Below are 24,824 nucleotides of genomic sequence, written 5' to 3' on the forward strand. Positions count from 1 at the left end.
ATTGTGGATAGTAGTGAATGGATGGATTTTTTTTAAGAGATGAATAAAGATTAACAAAATCGCCAGCATCTTGGAAGGCCATTGATCCAGCCCAGATGTTTTGAGAATGAGTTGCCCTTTCATGATAAAGAACACTTAACCTTTTAACAGCTTTATCTTGCACCTGAATCAATAGAAAATTGATTTGGTCTTGCAGAGCAATGTTTTCTGTCCAGTGCTGTCTCAGTACCTACAGTCCTCCCCAGTAGCATCCAGTGCAGTTGGAGTGGAGCTGTTTTCATTGTGTGCCATGCCTGTTAGCTTGGCAGCTCTGGAAGCGAAGGGAGAAGAGATAATGAATCTGAGGTTACACAGAAATTCCAGTATAGCTGGCAGTATCCCTGCAAATGAATAAGGCATAACAAATCCTGCTGAATTGTGGGGCAGGCAAAAGCAGATATTCAAGCTTTTCCAGGAGGCAGGAGCTTGACACCCTGACCAAAGTGCATAATCCTTTGATTGGTACAAGCTGATCATGAGGATACAGGCACAAATGTAGAAAATGAGGAAGAGAGAGATCTGGTTAATAAGTAATTCCTGGCCATAATGCAGATGTGAACAAACAATAGAGTCTCCCAACAGTAAGGACAGTATCTCAGCTTAAACACTCTCCAGCACAAGTATGTGACTCCTTCCCCTCACCAAGAAGAAAATGAAAAACAAGATGAGCTTTCTACAGCAAGAAGGAGAGACACATCCTTCCAGATGTCCGGATAACAGCGCCTTCAAGCAGCAGAAGCTGCCAGCGTGGAAGCCCCAGCTTACCCCTGCAACTGTGCTCCCCAGCTTCTTCCTCACAGGCGCCTTCTGCCTTGCCATGGGGGTCTGCCTCATACTGTCCGCAAACAGCGTCAGAGAAATCCAGGTTGGTTTGGAGGTGGTGTTCTTAGATACTCCACAAAGAAGAAACGGGGCTGTGTTTGGAAGGAAAATGCATGGAATTTTTGCTTCTGGATAAAGATGGTAGCAATGGATTCATGCCTTGGAAGTGTCCAGCAGCCAGTATTCCTGTGAAAATCCTCAGGGATAGTTCATCACCAATAAAATCCGAGCACTGGCTAGTAATGTCTGAAATCTGGGTGGTAATTACTGCCACTGGCTGGTAATACCTGGCACATTGTCATTATTTCCTGGGTTTTTGAAGGGAAATAAACTAATCCCTTTGATAGTGTTTGGTACTAGAGGAACATACATGTTTGTTGGGGCAGAATGCAAGGAGCCCTCATGTTGAAATGCCTCCTGGAGGCAGGGTTGTTCAGAGATGTGATGGTTGGAGCCAGTGCTCAGCACTACATCCAGGCTGTTTGAGAGGAGTGGGCTGTAATGCCTGCGGTGATTTGTCAAGTGTTCCTTGGTCAGCCAGACCAAGCTGCAGAAGTGTTCTTCACTCAGCACTCCTTTGCTGAGGAGCAGATGTGGAGGTTCTGCAACAGTCAGCAAAAGGCTCTAAACCAGTTTAAAACTAGGGATAAAATCTGTGAATGTTCATTGAGGCCAAGTCCTGATTCTCTGCCTCTGTCAATTTTTAGCAGCCCAGAGTCACTTGCAAGAGAACTGCTCTGAAAAGTCTTGGAGCTAAAACACTACCCTTTTCCTATGTGCATGGCCTTTAATACAGTATCTCTGCTTGTTTGTTTGTTTGACAGTTTGATTATTCGGATAAATGCTCAGATTGTTCAAAACTCCGTGAAAATTCCTCTAACTGGAATAAGGAATGCCACTGTTCTGTTAATTTCACACTGAAGGAAGATATATTGGTAAGTGGATACAAAAAATGAACTCAAGTAGCTTAATAGCTCCTGTCACTTATATCCCTATAGGATAAAATATACTATTTCTCTTCTGTTCAGCTCCTGACTGAATTTTCTTTGTGCTTTTTTAAAACATGAAATACTCAACATTTTACATTTTTGACTTTGCTGTTGATTTTGGTACATGTTAAAAGTAATGAGGAGCAGGCTATCTCTGTCCTTGGTTGGGAGATGTCCAAGGATTTGATGGGGATGGAGGAAATGGTGTTTGATTGTGGAGGTGACCTCTGTATCTCTTTCTTTCAGTACATAGCCAACCCTTGCCCTGGAGTTGGTTGTTATTGCATTGCTAAGCTCTCAAATGAGAAGGAAATCCGAAGCTCTGACTGCTTGTCATAAGTAAAAACCCCTGCAGTCTTTTTTACAAGGGTTGTGCTGCTAATCCCCAAGGTCCTTCAAATAATTCAAGTCTAGTAATGTCACTTCAGTTTCATTTGGGAAAAGTATCTTTCATTTCCTGTCCTAAACTGCTGGGTCATGTCACTGAGACTGTTAAAAGGCTTCATGTCCCTCCAAAGAGATGTTATGCTAAGTACTGCATTGATGATCCCTTAAAATTACAGTACAATTTAAATTATATAGTCACTTTAGGGTTCTTCAGTATTGAAGAGGCTGTTAAAATACTCTGTAATTCTTCAGATTAGAGTGATGATTGGGATGAGATGTTTATTTAACTGAATGGTTTTTTAGTAGTTTTAGTTTAGTAATCCTCTTTCTTGCTTATATTTGCCTGCCTAGCATTCTTCTTTTAATCAGAGGACTGAACTTTCAAAATGGTTTAAATAATTGATGAGAGGAGGTCTTATTTTTCAAAAAATCAGAAGGAATTAAGAGCTAATGGGTACTTGTTGAAGTTTTTTGTGCACCTTCTTTTATGGGAAATAAGTGTCTGCCTCCATGAAATTATTTGTAGTCATTGCAAGTTCATGACCAGCTGTGCCATCTTGAGTGAAAGGATAATCCAGCATTTCTGTTTGGTTTCATTTGGTGATTTAAAATATGTTTAATTTTGTACCAAAATACTAACACTTTCAGTTGGAGTGAAGGCTAGGTTATAGGCAGTGTCTGCTGAAGTAATCGCTTGGTGTAGTTTCCAACACATAAATATGAATTGAGTATTCTCTTCCCCTCTCTTTTTTAGCAAGTAATAGGATTTCTCTTTGTCTACATGAACTCAGCTTATTGAAGGGAATTGTCCTTGAATTGTAGGGTGATGTTTTTATGTACTATGGCCTGCAAAACTTCTATCAGAACCACCGTCGATATGTGATATCAAGAAGTGATGCACAATTGTTGGGTCGAAATGTAAATGTAAGTTTTCTTCTTTATATTATTAGATCATCAGTATTTCCATTGGGTGTATCTTTGACCACATGGAGAGCTAACTAGGCCTAACTGTGAGGGTGTTAAGATGGCTCTAGAGAGTATTACGAAGGTACAGATTTTCAGTGTTTGGTCTCTGCTTTTATGATTGCCAGGGCCCTTATTTCTAGTAAGTTAGTAAGAGAGGAAGATTGGGGGCTAAATAAAAGATGTCAGTCCAGTGTTGCAATTCTCAAACCTGCACCTTGTAGGAATGCTGATTAAAAATATATTGTCTCTTTCAAGTAAATTTGCAGAAAGCTTTTCCTTCTAGTGTTTTTAGTCAACTTAGCCAGAAATGTTTTAAGCTGTGCTTTTATTACAGGGTTAGGGAATTAAGTTATTCTAGATCTTTTATTTTGCCATCTGGCTTTGGAAGTGGAGAAGGAGCAGTAAAAGGTTTATGATGAAATAGGTGATCATGTAGCATTCTAAGTATGGAATTTAGAGTTCTAAAGAGAACGCTATACAGCATCACCTGCAGCAGGCCTGCGTAAGGAAATCAGGGAATGCAATCATGGCATTCAGGTTTTTTACTTACAAATCTAAAAGACGTTTTCTTTGGCTTAGAAGTAGCATTTCTTAATATACATGCAGTCTACACAGTCCTCTAAGTACATGTGATGGTTGTGTCATAATAATCTGTTGTTTCTATAAAATGCTGCTTGTAACTCTCAAGATGTGTTCCTCGTACAACTGCTTCCCCAGGTGTCCCCTCAGCTTGTTTGCATCCAGGTGCAACCGTTCTTGGCTTTGGTGCCAATCAGATACACAGCTTGTTAAGAGTTACTTGAAAATGTTTCTGTGTTTAAACCTGGAGATTCATAGTTTCACATGAACTGACACAGGAGAGATGTGGTAAATTTGAGATGGGCTTTTGTTCTTCATGCATCAGGGTTTCCCCATACAGAACTGCAGTAGTGTGGCTGGCTGCATCCGCTGTTTTCCACTGCTGAAGCAGTCCATGTCAGAATTAAAAAGAAGAAAAAAGGAGATGTTCTAGGGTAAGCCAAGGCTTCACTGGAACATTTAAAATGATAGCTATGTTACAATAGCAGATCCCCAAAGGAGTTTTTGTAGTCTGGAGTTTGCAAGTTGCAAAGTTTGGTGAAGACCTTAAGTTACTCACCATGAGATGAAGGGTATTCCTCAGCTACACACCCGTTCATCCAATGTGACTGAAAGGTACCGGAGACTTAATTATTCAGTGGCTTTTCGGAAGAAGGCATGGGAGGAGAACATTAACACCCAAGTTCTGTGCCTGACTGTTCTGTGACCTTGATTGCAGATTAAGAAGAGCTACTGTGCACCTTTTACCACCTACCACAATGGGACGCCCATGGCTCCGTGCGGTGCTATTGCCAACAGCATGTTCAATGGTAAGTAGGAACCTTCCACATCTGTCTCATTTCCACTTGAAACTCCTCCACTACCCCAATCCAGATGCGTCCTGATGTTGCAAGCTCTCTTTCTTCCACAAGAGGTTTTGTTTGGCAGTGCTGCTGTGGTGAAAATGAGGCTCTGTTTTCTACAGTTTAGTAACTTGCCCCTCATTTTGAAACTGAGGAAGATTTTTCGTTTTATAAGGCCCTCTTCAGTGTGAATATACAACAGGACTGAGGAATTGAGTTCCTGGTGAAAAAAAAAACAATGATACAACAGATTTAGTGTATTTCCTTGCTAAAAAATAGGTTCTTGTGCAGTGGTTTGAGAGCCCAGATTCTGCCTTCTCACAGTGATGTGCTGAAAAGCAGGTGGCATGTTCTTCACATTGGTTTCAACCTTTGCATCTATGTGGTTGCATTTTGTTCTTTGAGTGCTGGAAGCATACATAGTCTTACTCAATTTAATCCCAGATTTGATCTCGTTTGTAGTAACCGAGTGGGCATGATCTGCCTATGAGTACATCTAGTTTGAACCCTAGAGGGCTCCTAGCCATGACACTGGCAGATTAAGAATGGATTTCTATGGGAGGAGAGGAGACAAAAAACTTCTACAGACTTTTCTTCCCTACCCCATCCTTTTTTGCTTGGCCCCCCTCCCCCCCTTTTTTAACTTATTCCAAGCAGCCCTGCAGTGCAGCAGCTGTTGCCAAGCAGCTGAGCCACCCACACTGGAGGACTTCTGAAGAGGCGCCAACACTTGGTGTTCATCTGCCTGTGCACTCACTCACCTGCTCCCCTGGAAATCTGATTTACTGGTCTGGGCTCAGAGCTAGGCCAGCAGAGCTACCTGTGTGCAGCCCACACTGTTCTGGAGCCCTGGCTGCAGGACAGAAGGCAGAGAACTAAGGACGGTCTCTACCGAGTCTGCCTTTGCATCTGTCATTAGTGCACAGTGTGAGGAACAGTTCCAGCTGCTAGTGATGCGGGGGAAGGGGGTGATGTCTGAATCTCCCCTCTAGTAGCTCATTTCTGTCCCTCTGCTGTGAGAGAGGGTGCTTCTCATTCACTTTTGGCAGTTAACACACTAGTGACAAGCCGCTAGGGAGGTGGTTGGGCACAGAATGATCACTGACTCAGAAGAGTGTGTCTGAGCCTTAAGAAGCTGTGTGAACACAGGTTTTGCAGCAGGACCCAAAAAAAAAAAAAGTGTTTTCATTGTTGCTCATGCAGTTGAGTTGAATTTTTCATGCTTCCTCAAAAGCAGTCCCTCCCCATCCATATCATCTAACTATCCCTGCCTGTCATCTCAGTGCCTGCCCAGATGTTTACACAGATGTTAATGAGACCTATAATGTTTTTGCCTTAAGTTAAACTAATCTAAGTAGGAAAATACAATGGATAAAAACAAGTGCTTTTTTCCCACCAAAACAAAATGGCGCAGTTAAGCGCAATTTTAACTAAATGTTTTTTGATTGAAGGAAGTGTTCATGTCCAAGTTGGAAGAGAAGGTCTATTTATCATAAAACTACAGCAAAATTTTCTCCAAAGGGTCATGAATTCCCTTGATTGTGCTTTCACCTCTCCCCTGGTCCCTGCAAACACGTCAATTTAGGACAGCTGTCAAAGAAATGCTGGGGAAAGCTAACTAGGAGAGTAACTTCTGTAACTAGCTGGAGAGCTCCGAAAGTGATTTGTGACAAAGTTAGTCACAAAGGAGTTGATGGACATGAGATACTTGCACATATTTCTGCACAAGGATTCAGTAGGATTATTGGTAGGAGTATGTTCAGGCTTTAAAACTTCAGAAGTGCTAAGGCTCTGGAACCACCTTGTCGAATGTACAGTGCTGTCTGCACAGTCATGACGAAACCTGTCCCGGGATTTCTTTTTGTGTTCTATTCACTTGAAATACACTTCAATGTCTGGCAGTTTTTGTTAGTCATACTGGCAATTAGAAAGACTGTCTTTTACTCACATGTCTTGCTTCTCGTATTCCCTGCAGATACTATTGATCTTTTTTACAATCTTAACTCATCTGCTATTCAAGTACCAGTGCTGAAGACCGGGAACAGTTGGTGGACAGATAAAAATGTAAAATTTCGCAATCCAAAATCCTACAATCTCTCTTCTGCGTTTGCAGGTAAGAAGGGTTCCACTAGTATTCCTTATTTTTCAATGGCTTCCCTACCTCCCCTCTCCTGTGTGAGGGTCTCTCATTTTAAGACAAATTAACTTTGGGAGAAATACCTCCCAAAGCAGGTTGGAGAAGCAGCTTTAGACGGTGACTGAAAGCAGAAGAGAGATTGAGCCAAAGTATCACTTTGAAAAAAGAAAAAATCATTGACCATAGAAATTGGGAGAAAGATGTTTTGGAAGACTGAAGTTGGGCCACATCAACACCCTTCTGTATAGTTCCTTGTAGCAGTCTGTCCAGAGAAAGCAAGGATGCAGTCACTTTATTTTCTGCTATTGAAAACATCTATGAAGGAGAATTGCATGTTACATCTTTCGTTCTTCATGTCTTTGCAGATTCAGGCAGTTGCGAGACAAGTGAGGCTGCCACTGTCACTAGTTCTTTCAAGCAGCTGTTTCCTTGTTATGGTTGATTTGCATTGAAGTGGGACTAGAAGTTCCCTATTATGGATCAGGGCAATGCTGTACTGGATGCAATATGCAAGAGTTATCTAAGTAGTTTTACTATGACAGATTTTAAGTGTCATAAGCTTGTGCTGTTAGACTGCAAAAAGGTACCTTTCTAGTTGTACAGGCATAAATTAATGTATAAAAATGAAGGCAAGATCCTCATTGTAGAGAGGAGCATGTTTCTTGCTGGAGAGGCAAGAATCCAGAATAAACAGTATTTTCATTTGTGCAAGTCACTGTTTTTCCTGCACTAAGTTTCTAATGTGTAACAACCCCTGGGTTCTGTTAAACTCTGTTTATTCATGTTTGAGGGAAGTGGGCATGCTTGGGTGAAAAGTGTTACCTAGCGTATATAACTTTTCAATACCGGACAGAGTCTTGTGTCTCTTTCATATCTCATTCTGTGTTGGCCGTGAGTAGGCCAAGAACTTAGTCACCAACCACTGTTCATACTTACAGTATGTCTTCCCTGGTTTCTTCCTTTTCCATCAGGGACAGCAAGACCTCCTTACTGGCATAAACCAGTATATTTGCTAGACAAGGAAGATGAACGGAACAACGGTTATGTGAATGAGGACCTCATTATCTGGATGCGAGTGTCAGCCTTCGCCACCTTCAGGAATCTTTACCGTCGTGTCAAACGGATAAGGCAGTTTGCTGATGGCCTCCCAGCAGGGAATTACACTTTCCGTATTTCCTATAGTATCCTTTCACGTTACCCCAGACTATTAGATAGTTACGATGAGATGGAAGTGGGTGGGATTTGCATAGTAAATCAGCAAAGAAACCGAGCAAAACACCCCAAACTAAATCGCCATGAAAAGAGCTGGTTTTGGGGTTGATGAGGCACTACAGGTGGATTTTCTGTAGCCTGCGCTGATGGAGTTGAGCCTGTTACTCAAACGGCAGCTCATGACTTTGGAGAGAATGAGAATGCATGGAATATCATCATGATAAACTGCCCAAAGGGCTCATTTTCAACTGAATTTTAATAGCAAATTAACACAGTAGCAGTTACATAAATTATGAATCTGAAATTTATAATGTAAAAAAAAAGAAGTATTTCCATGTTCACACAGAGACTGTGTCTAAAAGCAGTGGGTTTCTTACCACCAGCTGTTACTGCGTTTTTGGACCCGGAATAGCAGAGACATCACAATCAATTAAAGGAATTTTTGCAGCAAATGCAATTCTCCAGGCTCTTTATGCCTTGGCAAGTTTTTGAGCATTCACCACTACTTTTTCTCCTCCTGGAAATAATGTAAACTTTGTTAGTGAAACCTTAACAGCCTTCTACCAGATTTCCCCGTTACCAAATTCAAGGGGAGGAAACATGTGATTCTTTCAACCGTGGCATGGAGCGGAGGAAGTAACCCATTCCTGGGAATTGCCTACGTGGTTTCTGGCACAGCAGCAACCCTGACAGGTTTTGTCATAACTGCCATCCACTTAAAGCTCAGAAAAAAGAAAACATTCTTTCAGAAATAGTAAGGTTTCCTGGCTTTCTGAACAGAAGTAGAGGTGTGCTGTGAAGGAAGAACGTGAAGCACAGACCTTTCCTTCTTTTCCCCGAGCTCTGGATCTGTTTCAGTAACAGGTTTGGTGAATGTAAGCAAATTGACAGGCAGTGCTATTCCATCATCCAAAACCAAACTTAACCTGAGGCTGCACACTTATTCATGTATGTGTGCTCCTAAATTTGTTTCCGAAAAAACTTGTAGTGAGATGAACTTCAAACAACAGGTAGTGTAATGGGGTAGAATTACAATGGCAAAGAAATGATACGGTGCTAATGTCTGGCCAGAAGTAAGGGTCCATATCCATTTCTTAGTCTTTAATTCAGACAATATTTCTCTTGCCTTAAATGGAGTTTTGGATGGGTAAAAAGTGAGGTCTTGATCCAACAAAAAGCTTGAGCAGGTAGAACTTGCTTCTAAAATCTGTTTATGGGCCACATGTGTGGGCTGAATGGCTGTTCTGGTTCAACTAGGATAGGGTTAGGTTTCCCCAGGAGAGAGAGGGGAAGGGATCTCCAGCCGGGTTATTCATACCATGCTGGTGTCAGATCCAGGGGCGGAACCTTTTTAATTTCTCTTTGGCTTTTTGGTGGCGGTACCCACGCGTCGGCTTTGTTCTGTGACCATTTAGTGGTATTTCTCTGTATATCGTTTGTCTTGTTCACTGTTATTGCTGTTTATTGTTGTTATCATTGCTACTGTTGTTGTTCAGATTGTTTTATCACACTGTTGTATTAAATTTCTCCTTATTTTACCCCAGGATTTGTGCCTAACTTCCAGTCCGACCAGCTGAGGGTGGGGGAAGGACAACAGCAACGTGCTCTCCGGTCCCGGCAGGGCCTAAACCAACACAATGGCTTAGCTTAGGTTGTCAGTACTTTTTTCAGCTATCCTGCAAAAAGTAACCAAATTAGCACAGCATATTCTATCACAGTTTGATAATTTATGATTGAGTACTGGGCATTTTTTAGGAGTTTGGAGTCTGTTTAAACCCAATTTATTGGATTTATCTAGGTACTAGGACTAACCTGCAGAGCTACAGGCATCAAAACACTGAGTTATGTTTTTTAAAATTGTTATTTAATAGAAATCTTAAACTAAAAACTCCTATAATGATAAATGAAACATCTACCTAATACAACTACTAAGCCATAGTTGCACTCCTACCTACCCCACCCTTTCATGCAAAAGTTCACAGACTCTTATGTGACATGAAACGTCTCTTCCCCTTTCAAGCTGCTGTTTCTGTGGAGTGGTGACCTATTGTCGATAGAAAACAAAGCATCAGAATATCCGTCAATTTAATTTTCAGAAAGTAAATACTGCAGCTCGTGAGTAGGCTTATCAATTTTCATGTTACACATTCAGAATTTCACACAGTTAGGAGTTACTTCCACTCTCTCACAGAATGTAGGAACAGCACTGAAGAATTTAGGTCAAGTACACCACGGTACATCTAAATTTTTCTAAATTATTTTTCTGTTGCAAATTTGCAAATGAAATAAAACACTTTAATTCCATTGATAAGTATTCCATTTGCTTTACCTTCCCCTCCTCTACAAAAAAACTTCCACACTGAAACAAGGACTAGAGCAAGAGAAGGGAACGCGGCACAGAGAGGCTGCATGCCACTGTCAAGGGCACCCACATCTGCTTTTAAAAGTGTCTCAGGCACTTAGGAGCTTGTGACCTTTGACGGGTGGACTCTGGTGATTCTGGTTGCAGCCACAGAATATGCTGTTTCCTTTAATCTCGGCTGCTTAATTGTGAACTTGAGCAGAAGGGGTGCTGCTCAAGTTCACAGCCCAGCCTGTGAGTACAGTCTTGCCCCGGATCTGCTGGGCCAAGGTGTCTGTTGCTGTCTGCTTTTCCCGGTCGCCTCCATCAGAAAGCTGTAGAACCCGGTTGCAGTATTGCAGACCCTTGCATCTAAATCTGTCAGGAGCTGTGGGAGAACCCTACCCCTTACTGGACTGGACAAGACAGCATGAAATTTTATAATTTTAAATTTAAATTTTAATAAATTTAGCTCATTAGTCTAAATCACATTTAACAATGAGACACACTCTTAAACCTTTAGAAAATGTAATCCCATGCAGCCCTCTGGAAAGCCCTGATGGGAGTTGCTGCCAAAGCTGAATTTAGGATTTCTGGCTCCAAATGGGCCACAGGAGCCTCTTTTTTTTTTAAAATCCTCTGAGAAGCTGACTTGCAGGAAATGGTATGTCATCTGGGTGGTGAAGTCAGAGTACAGTTGTCATTGATTTTACTTCTTCATGAAGTATCTGGTAAAAATGTTAGTAAAAGGAGACTGAATAATGAGGTATGTACTTCAGTGAGTCAGTGTCTACAAGAAAAAAGACTTACTTAGAAAAGAGAATCTAGCAAGTAGTGCTTACAGTTTGCCCGTTATCTCCCAGAGGTTTATGCAAGAACGCTTCTCTTGAAATGTACATTGTCTTCAGACCCCTCCACAGGGAAAACATCTCTTCAAATCAATCTTCCTCTTTCTATTATTCCAGAAGTTGCCTAAGTCTTTGTTTATAAACCCAATCCCTCCTTTTAATTTTACCACAGCTTTAAACACATCTTACATCTTTCTTGTACCCCCTGAACAGCTTGAGCTCCAGCAATTACTGTCAACTTCTGAGCAGCTCTGCAGTGTCTGCCTTGTCATTCGGATTGTGCTGCCCAGGTCAGAGCAAGGGCAATGGCAGTTTTGATGAACTACTCCCAGCAGATGGAATCTGCCTTGCTCAGAAGGGTGGAAAACAAGTGTTAGCAACCTCCTTACACTGACTTTTGTGCCAGTGCTACAGCCATGCTGTTGGTCTGCCCCTCGTGCCAGAGCTTGCATGAAGGTGCCTTTTCAAGAAAATGTTGTAGGTGTGTTCTTCAGTGCCCACACTGGGGTATGCTTCTCTACCTATATGAAATGTTTACTTGAATTCTTTTATGCTGCTGCCACCTTACTCCCTCTTGTGCAGGGGCTGAAACAGAAGTGAGAGCCCTGGCTGAAAATCTGCCCTAAGGTAACAGAAAGATAGTAAAAGCCATCGTTAACTGCCTCTCCTGGGGGATTGTCCCCTTTTGTCGGCTGCTGATACCAGCAGGAAGCCTGATTTCAGACAAAAATCCAGTGGGATTTTGAACTAATTTATTCTGGCTATAAGGAGATCCTTAAATCACAGTGATCAGGGGAAGCATACTGAGATTGGGAGAGCAGAGTTACAAAGGAACCAGAGAGGATGCACTTTTACCAAGGTATGGATTGATTTAAGAATACCTGGAGTGTCATGACCGGTACTGCATCTTCATCACAGCGCTGCTCATGCCTTGCACACTCGTTTTTATGAATTAAGATTATGTGTCTTGAATAAAGTGGAAAAAAATATGCCTTCTCAAAATTGAATTTTAATTAGCTGATCTACCAAGTGTACTTCCACTGATAGTAAGTGGGCCTTTTTCTGTGAGAGATTAATTTATGTAGATTTGTCAATTCAGTACAAAGATCTTTAAGATTGCTGAATAAAATTAAGAGCTGTACCTAGAAAGGGTAAATAGTGATTGGTACATAACTGTGCCGTAAAAGACCTACTGCCCTTATTTGTAATACTTTGGCATATCAAAATTATTAGTTTGAATCGCTTTCCTACAGATGCCAGCACTTCAGAAAATAGCATAATACTAAAAAAAAATCTTTTGGCTTTCAAAGGAACGTGCTGGTTCCTTTGTTACTGCTACTTAAATAAAGCCTTATCTTGTATCATTGCTGTATACTCAGTCCGGTTTTGCTGATGGAACTTTGCCTATTTCCTTCACTCTCAAAAAAAAAAAAAGCATGTCAGAAATGGGGTTTAAGTTTGGTGGACCCAAAATAATTGTATCATAGATTATGGGGTTTTTTTCTTTTATTTTCTTCTTTTCTTTTCCCCGTCTTTTTTCTAGAACAGATAAATAAAGGAGGATGTTATTTATTGCAGTTGGGGCAGGGGGGGGAGTGGATATTTAATAAATGGAAAACTGGACAAGGGATTCCTGTTAGTAGATGTAATCTAATATGGTAAACATAGACTAAAACAGATGAGCTAAATGGGACATAAGTTTCTGGATTTTGTTTTTTTAATACATGTTTTCATTTGTAATTTTGAAGATGACAGTTACGGATTCATTTTATCTTCTGGAGTCTTGTAGTTTAGTTTTAACAGTGGCAAAAATATCTAGAGGTGAAAGGATCCCATTATTATGAAAAACTTGTATGCAATTTAAATCTCATTTCTAAATTAGAGAGAGGTCGAAGAGAGAGCTGTATTTTAATGTCAAAAACTGTTGTACTACTTTTGGTTGCCAGCTCCCTTTAGGATTGAATTTCACTAATGGGATATATATCTATATATGGAGACAAAAGTGAGGCAGGAGTTACAGAATATTTCAGTAGCACTTTAGTTACAGAATTTTTCCAAGTCTTTTTCAGGCTTTACAGTTTCATGCATATACATCCAGTATCTGTCTGCCTTGTTGGCTTTTCTGTGTTCTAAAAATAGACATTCACTTAATTTGAAAAGAGGGATGAGTCTTTCATGGGAAACAGATTACCATGATCACAGACCTATAGAATATGGAAAAATTAGATACATGCTGCATCTATTTTATATAAACAGCTGTGTTGCATGGACATTATTAATAATAGTGTTTGGATGGGGTGCCATGAATGTTAATGATTCATCACAGTGTAAAAGTTTTCTCTCCTTTCTCTGAGAAATCAAACTAATACCAAAGAGAGCAGTTCAGGGAAGGGACGGCTTGGGAAGTTTTGGTAATGTAAAGAGATTTCCTACAAATTTGGATTTAAGTTTATACCTAAAATAGGAGAGAACTGCTGCTTGTCACGTGATAAGAAGATGCTGTCCTGGGAGCAGTATGGTATGAGAGACAGAGCTGATTTGAGAAAACACTGTATTCACACCAGGAGGGGAATGGTCAAAGGGGCAAGGTACTTCTTGTGCTCTTGGATATGGAGGCGAAGAAAGTTGGCTGAGCTGCTTAAGATGATGGTGTATCCTGGCATGTGATCTGGAAAGACGCTGTGATTTTGGGGAGCAGCCAAGCTAAGTAAAAAAATTCAGTTTCAGTGGAAAGTACACACTCTGAACTACAGTGCATAGCTTTTGAGCTAAGGTGTTTTGACTCCATTCTCTCTAATTGCATTATTCCCTACAATTCAAGAACAATTTTGTGATGAGCTGGGAGTGCCTTGGGCAGCTGTTGTTACTTTGGTGGCCTCTTGCTTGCAAGAGAGGGTTTGTTGAGCAGTTTTTGATTGCTCTGTGTCCTGCTTTCTCCCCAGGCAATGGGCAGCCAGGCAGAGGAAGAGTGAGGCTTGTTTGTCTTCTGGTTATGTTCATGAGTGCATGAAACATATTCTCCTTTTCCCTGTATAGCCGACTAGAGGGGAAAAGGACAACAGAGCTGATTCTGGTCCAGTGCAAGCAGAGGCAGTATTTAAATGAAATCAAATGGTCATTGCCATAGATAAAGAAATCAAAATAGTTCATAGGCTGGAAAGCTTATATATCAGACAGCTCTCATCAAAATACCTGTGTATCTGCTGAGTATGTACTATGTGCTCTGTTGACAAACATGCAGCATGAAACAAGGTGAAAAAAGGCCATTTATGTATACTCACACTCAGTTGCAGCCATTGTCTCTTTGCATTAAAGTGTCTAAAATCCCTTTTAAACTGAAACAATTAAAAAAAAAAACTTGGAAAAAAGTAGGCTTTCTACTGTGTCAGACCCAGCTACCCAAAGTTATTTGCCTTTTTCCCTATGATGATTCATTCCTGTGTGTAATGAGAAGCTGTTTTATTAACAGCTGTTAGCCCAGTTATCATACTGGGGGACTCGGGGTTTAAGAGTAGGTTAAAAGTTATTGAGGCTTCTCCAATAATACAATACAAATTGCTGGGCTTTTTAGGGACTGTCGTATTAGTGAATCAGAAAACACTGGAAAAAGAAATATGTCAAAAAACCCCAGAAGGTTTAAAAGAAAACGGGAAGTAGGTAGAATCTACCCATAGCCCCAGCTGTCATAAGGAGTTAACATTTGGGGAACATGTACTGAGCTGCTGTCACTGCCTCTGAGGTGAAATGTGGCCGTTACTTGACAGTGCAGAGAGAGGCTTCACAACAGCTCAGGACAATAATAACATCTGCAGTTAATAACACTCCTCCCTGCAGTGGGCGTGCCAAGAAATCTGTCACGGTGGGGAGGACAAGAGGACCGTGTCCCCCAGCGCTGGGCGGAAGAAGCCATGATTTAACGCCAGGCGCCGAGGAAGCGACGGTGGTGCTTGGTCCTGGTGGGTGGCAGGGTGTGTTTCCCAGGCCTGTAATTAGGTTACAGTCCCTGTCTGGGCTGGCTTCTGCTGGCTTGTGTTGTGGCATCCACATGCGGGACATCCAGAAGGAGTTTGAGGTGTCCGTGTGGTTCACTGTGCCTCTGACCTCGGTGGCGGTCTGAGCCGTCTGCAGGGTTAAGTACAGAAATGTAGCAGAGGGAAGGGAGCGAGAAGAGCACCAAGTGTGCAGTTTCTCTGTTTTGAAGGCTGATGAAATGAGATAGTCACAAGAAGAGCAGCCCATGGATAAAGCAAGTGGTGTCATGAGTGCTTTTGCTGATCTGTCTTGGTTCAGATCCTGGGAATTTTATTTACCAACAGGATTTAGACAGTCAGTGAGTGACTTCTGAAGTAGGGTCACTTCTGTGAAAGGGACCTTGCGCTTCACTTTTTACCTTGCTTCTGTGCTCAATGTGTTGCTTTGACTGCAGCAGTGTTACTTTAATTTAAAGCCACTAGAAGTAAAAATAATAAAAGAGTAACCATTGACTGTTCAGCTACACCTTACAAGAACTAGAAGGCCTGTAAAGCAGATAGGTTTCTGCATCTAAAGCCCTTCCTGGTGTTACCTTCTGATGACTAATAAGCCATGGCTGGAGATGGGCCATCAGAATCCAGGACCAACAGATATCAGTGATGTCCACATGTCATTGTGGTGTCAGCCATTCCTGTCGTGACTGAGCCAAGCAGAGCGCATCTGCTGAGTTTGATAAAGAAAGAAATCCTGTGCTTATAGTCAGAGTTCCATGTCTCAAGCTCACTGTTGCCGGGGCTCATGTGAGATCCAGCAATGATCACAGAAAGTCCTCGAACAGGCTCTCTTCATGCACTGTCATTTCTGGCTTTGCAGTTAATCATTAAAAAAAAGGCATTGATGCTGAATTAAGTTGATAAGCTAAGAAGTAAAGCTTATGGATAAGATTTTTATCTCTGCATATTTTTTGTTACTGATAACATGAATTAAATACAAGAATTGCTTAACAGATGTATAAACTGTAATTGTGCCAATGAGGTTTAGGCTGTAGGTTGAGGAATTTGTCATTCAGATTTCTAAGTTCATAGCTTCACCTCAGGCAACCAGTGGAAAGCAAAGTCTTAACTAAAAAGGTCAAGAGTTACTTTTCAAAGGGAGATAAGAAAATTAGAAGACAGAGCACATGCCTGTTGGGCATTTTCATAATTTTTGGCTTTTGGGGGATTTTGATTGAAATGGAATGTCTCACACAGCATAAGTAAATAGGCTGAGGGGTTTTTTGATTTGGGATTTGCCCTGAAACTTGGGTGTTTTGTCAGGGATTCTCATGTCTCCCTAACATGTGATAGCAATCATGTCATAGAAAGGAACGAAGTGTGAATGTGTCAGGTGTAATGTTAAGTGTTCTCAGCTGTTGAAAGCTTATTTCCCATCATGGCTTCATAACGCTGAGTTCTGAGGGAAAACGTTCCCTTCCTACAGCGGGGGGTATAATTGTAAAGTTTCAGAAGTGCACCAAAGTTGTTTTCGACCCTGGATACTTCTTTTTTTAAGCGGAGGATTAGTGGCTCTTTAGTTTACACAGAGGTAGCCTGAGCTGTGAGTTTTTAACGTGGTCTGCACTCTTGTTCGCTTCTGATTTCATAAAACTTGTAACAGCAGTGACATCATTGCATGTGGGCAGCTTTTCTTCAGCCAAATGTTACTCGAAAGTTATTGGGGGTGGGAGGGGATAGAGGGTGGTGGAGCGTGGTTTCCTTAGGAATTGATGGAAAAGGCGTTTGTATTCACATCCTTACCACGTTTGTTCTTTACAGTTCACTGCGCGAAGAGCAAGAATACTTGTACTAGGCAAAGGCGGCTGGCCGATGCTGTCCTTGTCCAAACCTCGCACCTGAGCGGAGGTCCTGGGAGGATGTTCAGCCCCTCCCCGGGGTGAGTGTCCGCGGCACTTCCCGCCCCTGGGGCACGGCCGGGACCGCCCTGCAGGTGCCGCCCACGGGGGCTGCCTCCGGCGGGCTCGCTCCCATGGCCAATCGGTGGGCAGCGGGCGGGAGGAGCGTGGCTCGTAACCAATGGGACCCCGAGGAGCTGAGGCGGGGGTGGGACTTGCCGCTGGCGGGAACGTCCTAGGCCAGAACGCCTGCAGCGGGCGAGTCGCTGCCGCGCGCCGTCCCCCTGTGGGGGGGGGACACGTCCTCCCTCAGGGGAGCGGGGCCGCCCGGAAGGGAGCGGCCACGGCGACGCCCTCCGCCGGCAGCAGGTCGGGACATGGGACATGGGACATGGGACATGGGACATGGCTGCGGCGGGGCCCGGGCAGCTGCTGGGCCCGAGGGACCTGGCATACTCCCCGCGGGCTTTCCCGGGGACGCGTGTTAGTGAGAAGCCTGCCTCATCGAGAACTGAGGGTGCGGGAGGGTCTCTCTGTAAAAGTTTGCTAGAGGGCTGGTATCATGACTTAAGGGAAAAAACATTCCTGGGATTATTTACTGCCAACTCAGTCATACACGTGCCTTGTAAAAAGTCAGATTTGGAAATAGGCACAAGTTTTGTATTTCAGGTTGAGATCAGCTCTGTGGGAACTCATTTTTGCAGGCAGCTTTATTAGTGCAGAGTATCGTGTGGCTCTTTGTTTCATTATTGTATGAGTTTAAAATCTGATACTTTAAAACTTCTGGAATAAATAGTAATGGTTTCCATCTCTTGATACTGCAAATACAGTATCTGCCACTGTTGGGAGTGGGAATACTGCCAATGGATGTCTAGTTCTATGAGAGAACTTTGGTTTAATAATCAGCTTTTCTTCTCTGTTTGCTTTAATAATCTGCATTTTTTTGTTCGCTTTATGTAGGAGGCCAGTTCTTTGTGTATATGGCTTCATCATCCTCTACTGTGTTGAAAAAAATGCTATAAAATAAGCATAGAAGCATAAATTATTTTTATTTTACTGTGAAAACATAATTGAAACATCTTTGGTTAGAATCTGTTAAGAACTGGAATTTTAAGATACTGTGGGGTTTTTTTTTTTTTCCTTTATATCATCCTTTACTGGACTTTGATCCCATTTATTTTTGGGAAATGAAGATAACTGTCAAAATGACACTTGTATTCCAGCCCAGTTTTTTGGAAATAGCAGCAATCCACAATATAACTCATGGCCATGGTGCTAGAGGGGGTGGTTTAAGTGTTTGGTGTTAACCAAGTGCCCAGTGGTTTATTACAGCTATGTAATAAACGCTTATAAATACCTTAGGAATGTGAAATAATAAGCCAGGCACCTGTCCATTCAGACTAGGAACAGAAGGATTGGTGTTAGGTGGGTATAAAAGGAGTGATAATAAAATATAACCAGGACTTAGCAAACAGAGGGGGTGGGAGAACAAAAACCAACCAGGAGGTAAAAAAAAAAAAACAACCAAAAAAACCCCACCAAAAAAACCCCAAACAAAAACCACAACAAGAACTTTTGGGAAGTTAACAGAGCTTCCTCGGAGCCTGTTCTGTGTTCAGCCCCTGCCATACACTGCCTGGGCAGGTGCTGAGACCTAATGATTTCAGTGCTGTGCTGCATACTGCCCCACCAAATCCCATGTGGAAGCTGTCCTACATCAACCTAGCTGCAAAGTTGGGTTCTAACATTATATTGCAGATTGAGCTGCTGCCGGGGAGAGAACATCCTCATCCGAAGGGTCATTTACTAGAAACTTTATGGATGCAAGAGCAGGGGAGGGGGGAGCTTGCTTTTTGCATGCATATGCCTGAAAAGTTTCTCAGTATTTGGAAAGCTGCTCTTCACTAGTGATTAATGAACTATTATTAGTATTTGAATCTCTGAAATAATTTTGTGTCTTGAATAATTTAAGATAGTGAGATTTCTCTAGTAGGATTGCACAGTGTATATTTTAAGTATGTGGTGCGTGCTTATTTATATTCTGTTTTGTGCCAGATATGACTTAAGACAGGATGCTGAGTAATTCTTTGAGGACAGTAACATGAGGTCTTGTTGCCCACTTGTCCAAAGGAAGATGACTTTCCAGGATCATAGCTAAAATACTCTTATGTGGGCTGAGAATGACAAACCCTTTTCTGGCTACCTTTTTACATTAATTAGTTTTTGGACCAGTGTGATGCTTTTCTGTTGCATGAAACTGCGGCTGGAAAATCTCTTAAAGTTACGAAACCTTTATTTGAGCTTTACTGAAAAATGCAGATTTTTGCTCCCAATTAATTGGTTTTCTTGGGCAGAAGGAGACATTGGAGATATTTTAATATAGATGGCCTTGGGACTTCCTTTGGGATTAAAGATTTTCCTCTATTTTGTTTGTTGTTCCAAAATTGTCATTGTAAAACCTGAAGAAAAAAGCAGAGGCTTGTTTGCAGTGTTTAGTGTCTGGAGAATATTATCATTTTTGTTCTGCAAATGCAATCCCGAATGGATCCGGAATGTGTTGTATCACGGCTGTTTTATATACACAAATGAGTTTACATTTTGGGTTTTTTTTACATTTTTACATTCTGTTTTGTGTGTGTTTTACAATGCTGTTATTTCTGATATGAAATATTACATTGTGTTCATTGCGGGAGCTAAACCCAAATCTTCAATCTGAGCAAGATACCTGTGAATCAGAAATTTTCACTGCTGTGTCATGGGATTGAACATGCATCAAGTACCGGTTCAAGACAGGTACTATTTTGGTGTCTGTCTGCACTCCCGTTTAAGATACTGTTATCTGCTAGGGTGTGGGGAATGTCAGTTGTACGTTCCTGTTTCAGTTCCCATGGAAATTACGGAGCTCTGCGATGGGACCCTCTGTGGGGGGGTGGAGCTTTGAGATAGATTGCCCTGGAGGTCTGCTGACAGTGAGCTCCCTAAAGAGCAGAAAGGCTTTTCAATTCTCAAAAAAATTGGAGCAACTTAAAAAGGAGTCAATCAAAGTTAAGACAAAACAACTAAAGACATCATAAATCCCATGTGTAGGATTGGTGTTAGGTGTGAGCTTCATGTGGTGTAGGTGTCAGCTTCATGTTAGCATGGCTCAGACTTTGGTTTTCAGGCTTGGTTTCAGGGCTGCCTGGGTTTCACACCCTCTAGCCTGTAGGATGTGTGTCTCTGCCACTCACGTGCTGTGGTGCTCCCTGTCTGCTCTCCACTGAGTCTGTCCTCTTCACAACACCCTCGCCTAGATTGAGCGGTGGAATTATAGATGTAGGTAATTGTAAAAGACCTTTGTTCGTATATTTTCTGGTCAGCTTCTTTATAGTCTATCTTGTATGACAGTCCACACCAGTTTTAAGTCTTGTACTGAGGCGTTTTCTAGTGGTTTGTTCAATTTTCATCTTTCCTTTAAATTGAGTTTACTGTTGTAGAGCAGAGATGACTGTTAAAAGCCATGTTCTGTTTTCTCTCCCTTTGAAGTATGAAGGAGTATAAAATATCACTGGCCTGTTTGGTTTATTTACACCAGGTTCTTAATTATTTACTGCTTCTTACAGGTATGTGTGAAACTTGTCTGCTCTCTGATCTTAAACTACAAAACCTACTATGTTAAAGGTCCTCATCATTTAAAATACCCTCTGCTTCTCTTCATAGGCATTTCTCATTTCTGATTAATAAGTGCTATCAAAATCTTTTTCTTGTCTCTAGTTCATAAAATGCAAACCAGATAGGTTTGCATGACTTTGGCAGCTAAGGGATCTCATTTAACTGTTGAAACAAAGTTTTACCTTTTAAATTCCTCCATTCAAGTTGATACTACAAACCTCTACTGAAAACAGGATGAAAAATTCTGTGTCATGGACAGGTCAGAGAGTGCAATCAGCTTTTCAAAACAATATAGACTGTGTGTTGTGACAGTTGTTCCACTGCACTTTTTTCCTCTGTCTTCCTCCACTTGCTTTCCTTTCCTGAGCAGATTCATAAGAAGCCTTGACAGAGACTACACTTTTATGCTTTGCTTGTACGGATGGAAATTCTTGACCAATTATCGAGCTTTTACAAATCCTTTTTATTACCTTTTCTTGGAAAGAATTGAGACATCCTATGTGGTCTAGCTGCTGTGCTCTCTCCTTTACCAAAAGCTATGGGCTAATTTCAGCCAAACTTGAAAAAGCGCAGCCTTCAGGCTGTTTTGTTTTTTAAAAAAAAAAAAAAAAAAGTGGATGGCTGGGTGAAGAAAACCGAGCTGAGTGCTTCCTGCTGCAGAGCAGTGGACAGAACTCACCTTCCGTTATGGTCCAGCTGGTCGGGTGTGTTGGAGGAGAGCATGCACGAGGAGAGAAAAGGCTTCCTTTGGATTAGTACTAATACAGTGCAGTGAGCTGAGCTCTTCTCAGATTTGCTGAAATAATTTTTAGCAAATTATCCTTCCTCTCCTGTGCAAGAGTCAGGCATCTTGGTAGTAAGAAAGTTGGCATAGTTCCTCCCTTTAGACCAAAAAAAAAAGCATGCATTAATTTGTGACCAGGCTTTGGTGAAGTGAGTATAGGAAGAGTACAAAGAATAAAAGGTTACAGATGCACAGGGGAGGACTTAATAATTTCTTCAACAAATGAAAAATCATTCCCAGCATAGATATTTTAGGTAAGCTTATTCATACATTATGCTAAAGGATGAGGAACGCCAAGCAAATTCTTAAAGAAATTTTTTTCTGCTAGACATGAGAAATTGTTCCATACTTCTGCATATCTACTTATCATAAATAAGATTCTAATCTTGGATATCCTTCCAGCAGAGAGGCATTGCTCACCTGAATTGCAGGTGACTTCTTGGGATGACCCAGGCCCTTCCTGTCCAACACAACCTGGGGGCTGTAAACTGTGCAACACTTGCCTACAAAATTTGGGTTACAGCAGAGTACCAACTCACTTGCCTTGATGTTACCATGACTGTTGCTGGTACCCTCCTGAAGGCTGTACAGATAGAACTGAGTTCTAAGGTGAGAATTTTTTTTTTTTTTCCTGAAAGCAACTTTACACTAAAAGGTGGAGGGACTTGGCTGCGACAGAGATGCTGTTGCTCAAAACCGTGTATACCGGTATAAGTAAAATAATGTGCACTTGTGAGTGCTCATTCTGAGAAAACCAGCTCTGCTCTGGTGTCCAGTTTACTTTCTTAGCACAGTCAGGGGTTTCTGGGGAAACAAAAAAAATCAGCTACTTTCTAGAAAAGAATAGTTCTAATTCTGCACATACTCTAGTTTTCATTCTTTGTTTATACTCTCAGAATATTTTATATGTATTAGATCTTGGTATCTGACATGTTAAGACATATTAAGAGTCCTCCTAAACAGGAGTTTTTCCACACAAAATCTCTTTCCACAGGCAGTTTCTCCTCTACAGGGGAACCAATACCCCCACTACTGTTCTGTACAGCAGGCAGTGGCACTTGTACCAGCACAGCAGATAAAAATGTAAGAACTTGTAGAAACGGTAAGAAAGTAATTGCCAGTGGGCCGGAGGCAATACAAGATGAATGCTGAAAGTCACTTTTTTCCTTAATGTGAAACTAGGTAACCACTGGTACAAGAACTTCAAGGGTTTTATTGGCAGCGGTTTGTTATACCACTGAGGCTTCTGGCAGGGGCCAACACAACCCAGTCAGTGTGTGGCAGTGCAGGGGTGCAGCTCTGGAGGCCATGAGGCACAGTCACCCCTCAGCCCTTGTGTTGCCAGGCCTGGCGGCTCCACAGCAGTGTTCCAGCAGTTCCCAGCTGCAGAAGGTGGGTCACTGCTGGCAGCGCAGGCAGCTGTGCTGCTGGACATGCTGCATACAGTGCGACCATGTTCCCTTACAAGAGCTTTAGCTTAACTTCATTACCAAATTCAACTGTTTGGTAATTTCTCCTAATAGTAATTGCAGCGTTTAAGCATGTTAAGTGGTGTAGTTTGCTGCCTTTGGGTTTTAGGTGCAGGGAAAAAAATTTCACACAATTACTGAAGGTACAGCAGTATAGACAGTATCATTGAATCTACTTTTAAGAGGTTATAAAGTAAACATGTAGAATGGCTTGAGATAGGCCTGTGACTTCTGAAGAAAGATTTTAAGTAATCCTCCATGCCTCTGTATCAGCTGTTTTGGATGTGTATCATCAGATGTTTGATAGATAAAATTCAACTTCTTTTGCTTTTGTTTCAGAGACTCATGTACTGGAATAATCCAGTATGAGAAGCCTTCCTGAGCAGAACAGATTCTGGCACTCAGCCCACTGTTGCCTAAAGTTGGTTTTGGAGAGCTAAAAATCTCATGACACTGCAGCATGTTAAGGAGCAAGGCAAAAGTGAACTGCAGGCACTTCAAACATAATGGAAGACTTTATAATAGTCTAAATAGAGTTTTTATGTATCGTGGCATTGTCTTTGTGTGAAACCTTGCCTGTAGCCCTTCAGTTGTACCCTGACTGTTTTGGACTCCGCCTTGCATAAAGCCAAGGTAAAAAAGCTGAAAGAATAACAACATTGTTTGATTTTGAATGTTTTTAGGCAGACTGTGATTCAACTGCATTTGACCATAGAGTTGTTTGTGTGGTCACTCTAGGTCAGTTCAGGTACACCTGAAAGCTGTTCTAGGCTTCTGCCATTTAAATATGAATGGAGGTGGGAGTCTTTCTTCCAATTTCACATGCAGTACTGTGATTACATGTGAGAGGAAAAAAAAAATTTTTCTTTAGACTTCCAGCTGTGCTGGAAACCGACAGCAGTTTCAAGTTTTATGTGCCATTTTTAGATCAGAATTTGATTACTGACCATGTGGCTTCCTTAAAGTGATAATTGTGCACCTCTCAGAGTTGAACCATGTTGTATATTTGGTTACATTATCAAGAATTGTTTTAGGATTTACCCAAGGAAAAGTTTGGACAGCTTCTACCTGTAAACTCCCTGTAAAGAGAGTTTACTGCAGGCATAAGTGTGCTCTATTTCCATCACTATAGAAGACACCCAGTACAAATGCTGAGCACTTACTCTTACGGAGGAAGGACACGTTTCATTCATTTATAGGAAGAGCTTTACCTTCTCAGGAACTTTTCTTCCTCAAAATAATGTGCTATTTTTATAGTGAACTGAATACCTGGCCTTTTAACTTAAGCACCTCTTGTGGTTTTTTTGCCATTTCTCTACAGCATTTGTGATAAAGTAATGAAAAACAGTATGTCAGGAGACTTGTATGTACACTGGGGTGTGTAAAAAGCAGGGTGTTTTCCGCTTCTGCAACATTTTCAGAAATCAAGATATGTTTTTGGTTCCCCCCCATCACCCATGTAAAACCTTAAACATGAAGCTGAGAGCGCCCAAGCTGAAGTACCTATTTCAGGTGAGCTGCGTTTCAGGCAGAGGCAGGTGCCTCACAAAGTCCCTCTAGAACACTGCTCAGCAGAAGCAGGGAGGTGCTTGGAACGTTACAGCTGGACCAGCACAGGACTAAAGCCACTTTAGGAGTCGATTTTAATCTTGTACTTGCAAAAGAGGCAGCTGCTGGCACTGTGCCTCAGCCCCTCCCCACACAGGACTGCCAGCAGCAGGTAACCCAGGGAAAAACTCCCTCCTGGAAGTGCAGCAGCCTGGGCCCAGGAGAGCTCCACACTGCTCCAGCACTTGGCTGGCAGGGCAGACCACCGCCCCCTCACCTGCAGCATGGTGTCCCTCAGGCAGCCAGGGCACAGCAGCCCCCAGACTGCACATGAACTACGGAGAAGG

The 24,824-nt window shown here is 41.9% G+C and overlaps 1 protein-coding gene across 2 annotated transcripts; it reads left to right on the top strand.

Moving 5' to 3' along the window:
- The first annotated feature begins 86 nt into the window (after nucleotides 1–86).
- Nucleotides 87–23,432, top strand: LOC113477552 (cell cycle control protein 50C-like). 2 transcript variants are annotated; one of them, XM_026844061.1, is made up of 9 exons: nucleotides 87–904; nucleotides 1,686–1,796; nucleotides 3,060–3,161; nucleotides 4,501–4,591; nucleotides 6,600–6,737; nucleotides 7,733–7,942; nucleotides 8,541–8,666; nucleotides 8,754–8,755; nucleotides 23,269–23,432. In XM_026844061.1, exons 1-9 carry the CDS (start codon nucleotides 692–694, stop codon nucleotides 23,296–23,298), a joined length of 1,023 nt encoding a protein of 340 aa, XP_026699862.1. In that variant the 5' UTR covers nucleotides 87–691; the 3' UTR covers nucleotides 23,299–23,432. The 2 variants fall into 2 exon arrangements, with proteins under 2 accessions (XP_026699862.1, XP_026699784.1); XM_026843983.1 differs by having other exon boundaries at nucleotides 8,541–8,755; nucleotides 23,269–23,298.
- The last annotated feature ends 1,392 nt before the right edge of the window (nucleotides 23,433–24,824 follow it).

This window comes from Athene cunicularia (assembly GCF_003259725.1).
Source record: "Athene cunicularia isolate RWA chromosome 1 unlocalized genomic scaffold, athCun1 chr1_part1, whole genome shotgun sequence".
NCBI lineage: Eukaryota > Metazoa > Chordata > Aves > Strigiformes > Strigidae > Athene > Athene cunicularia.

Excerpts from the sequence above, each read along its gene's own strand:
- LOC113477552 (XM_026843983.1), top strand. The coding sequence starts at position 692 with ATGAAAAACAAGATGAGCTTTCTACAGCAAGAAGGAGAGACACATCCT. Across the intron at positions 3,162-4,500 it reads TGTTGGGTCGAAATGTAAAT|ATTAAGAAGAGCTACTGTGC; the intron begins GTAAGTTTTCTT and ends CCTTGATTGCAG. Across the intron at positions 6,738-7,732 it reads TCTCTCTTCTGCGTTTGCAG|GGACAGCAAGACCTCCTTAC; the intron begins GTAAGAAGGGTT and ends CTTTTCCATCAG.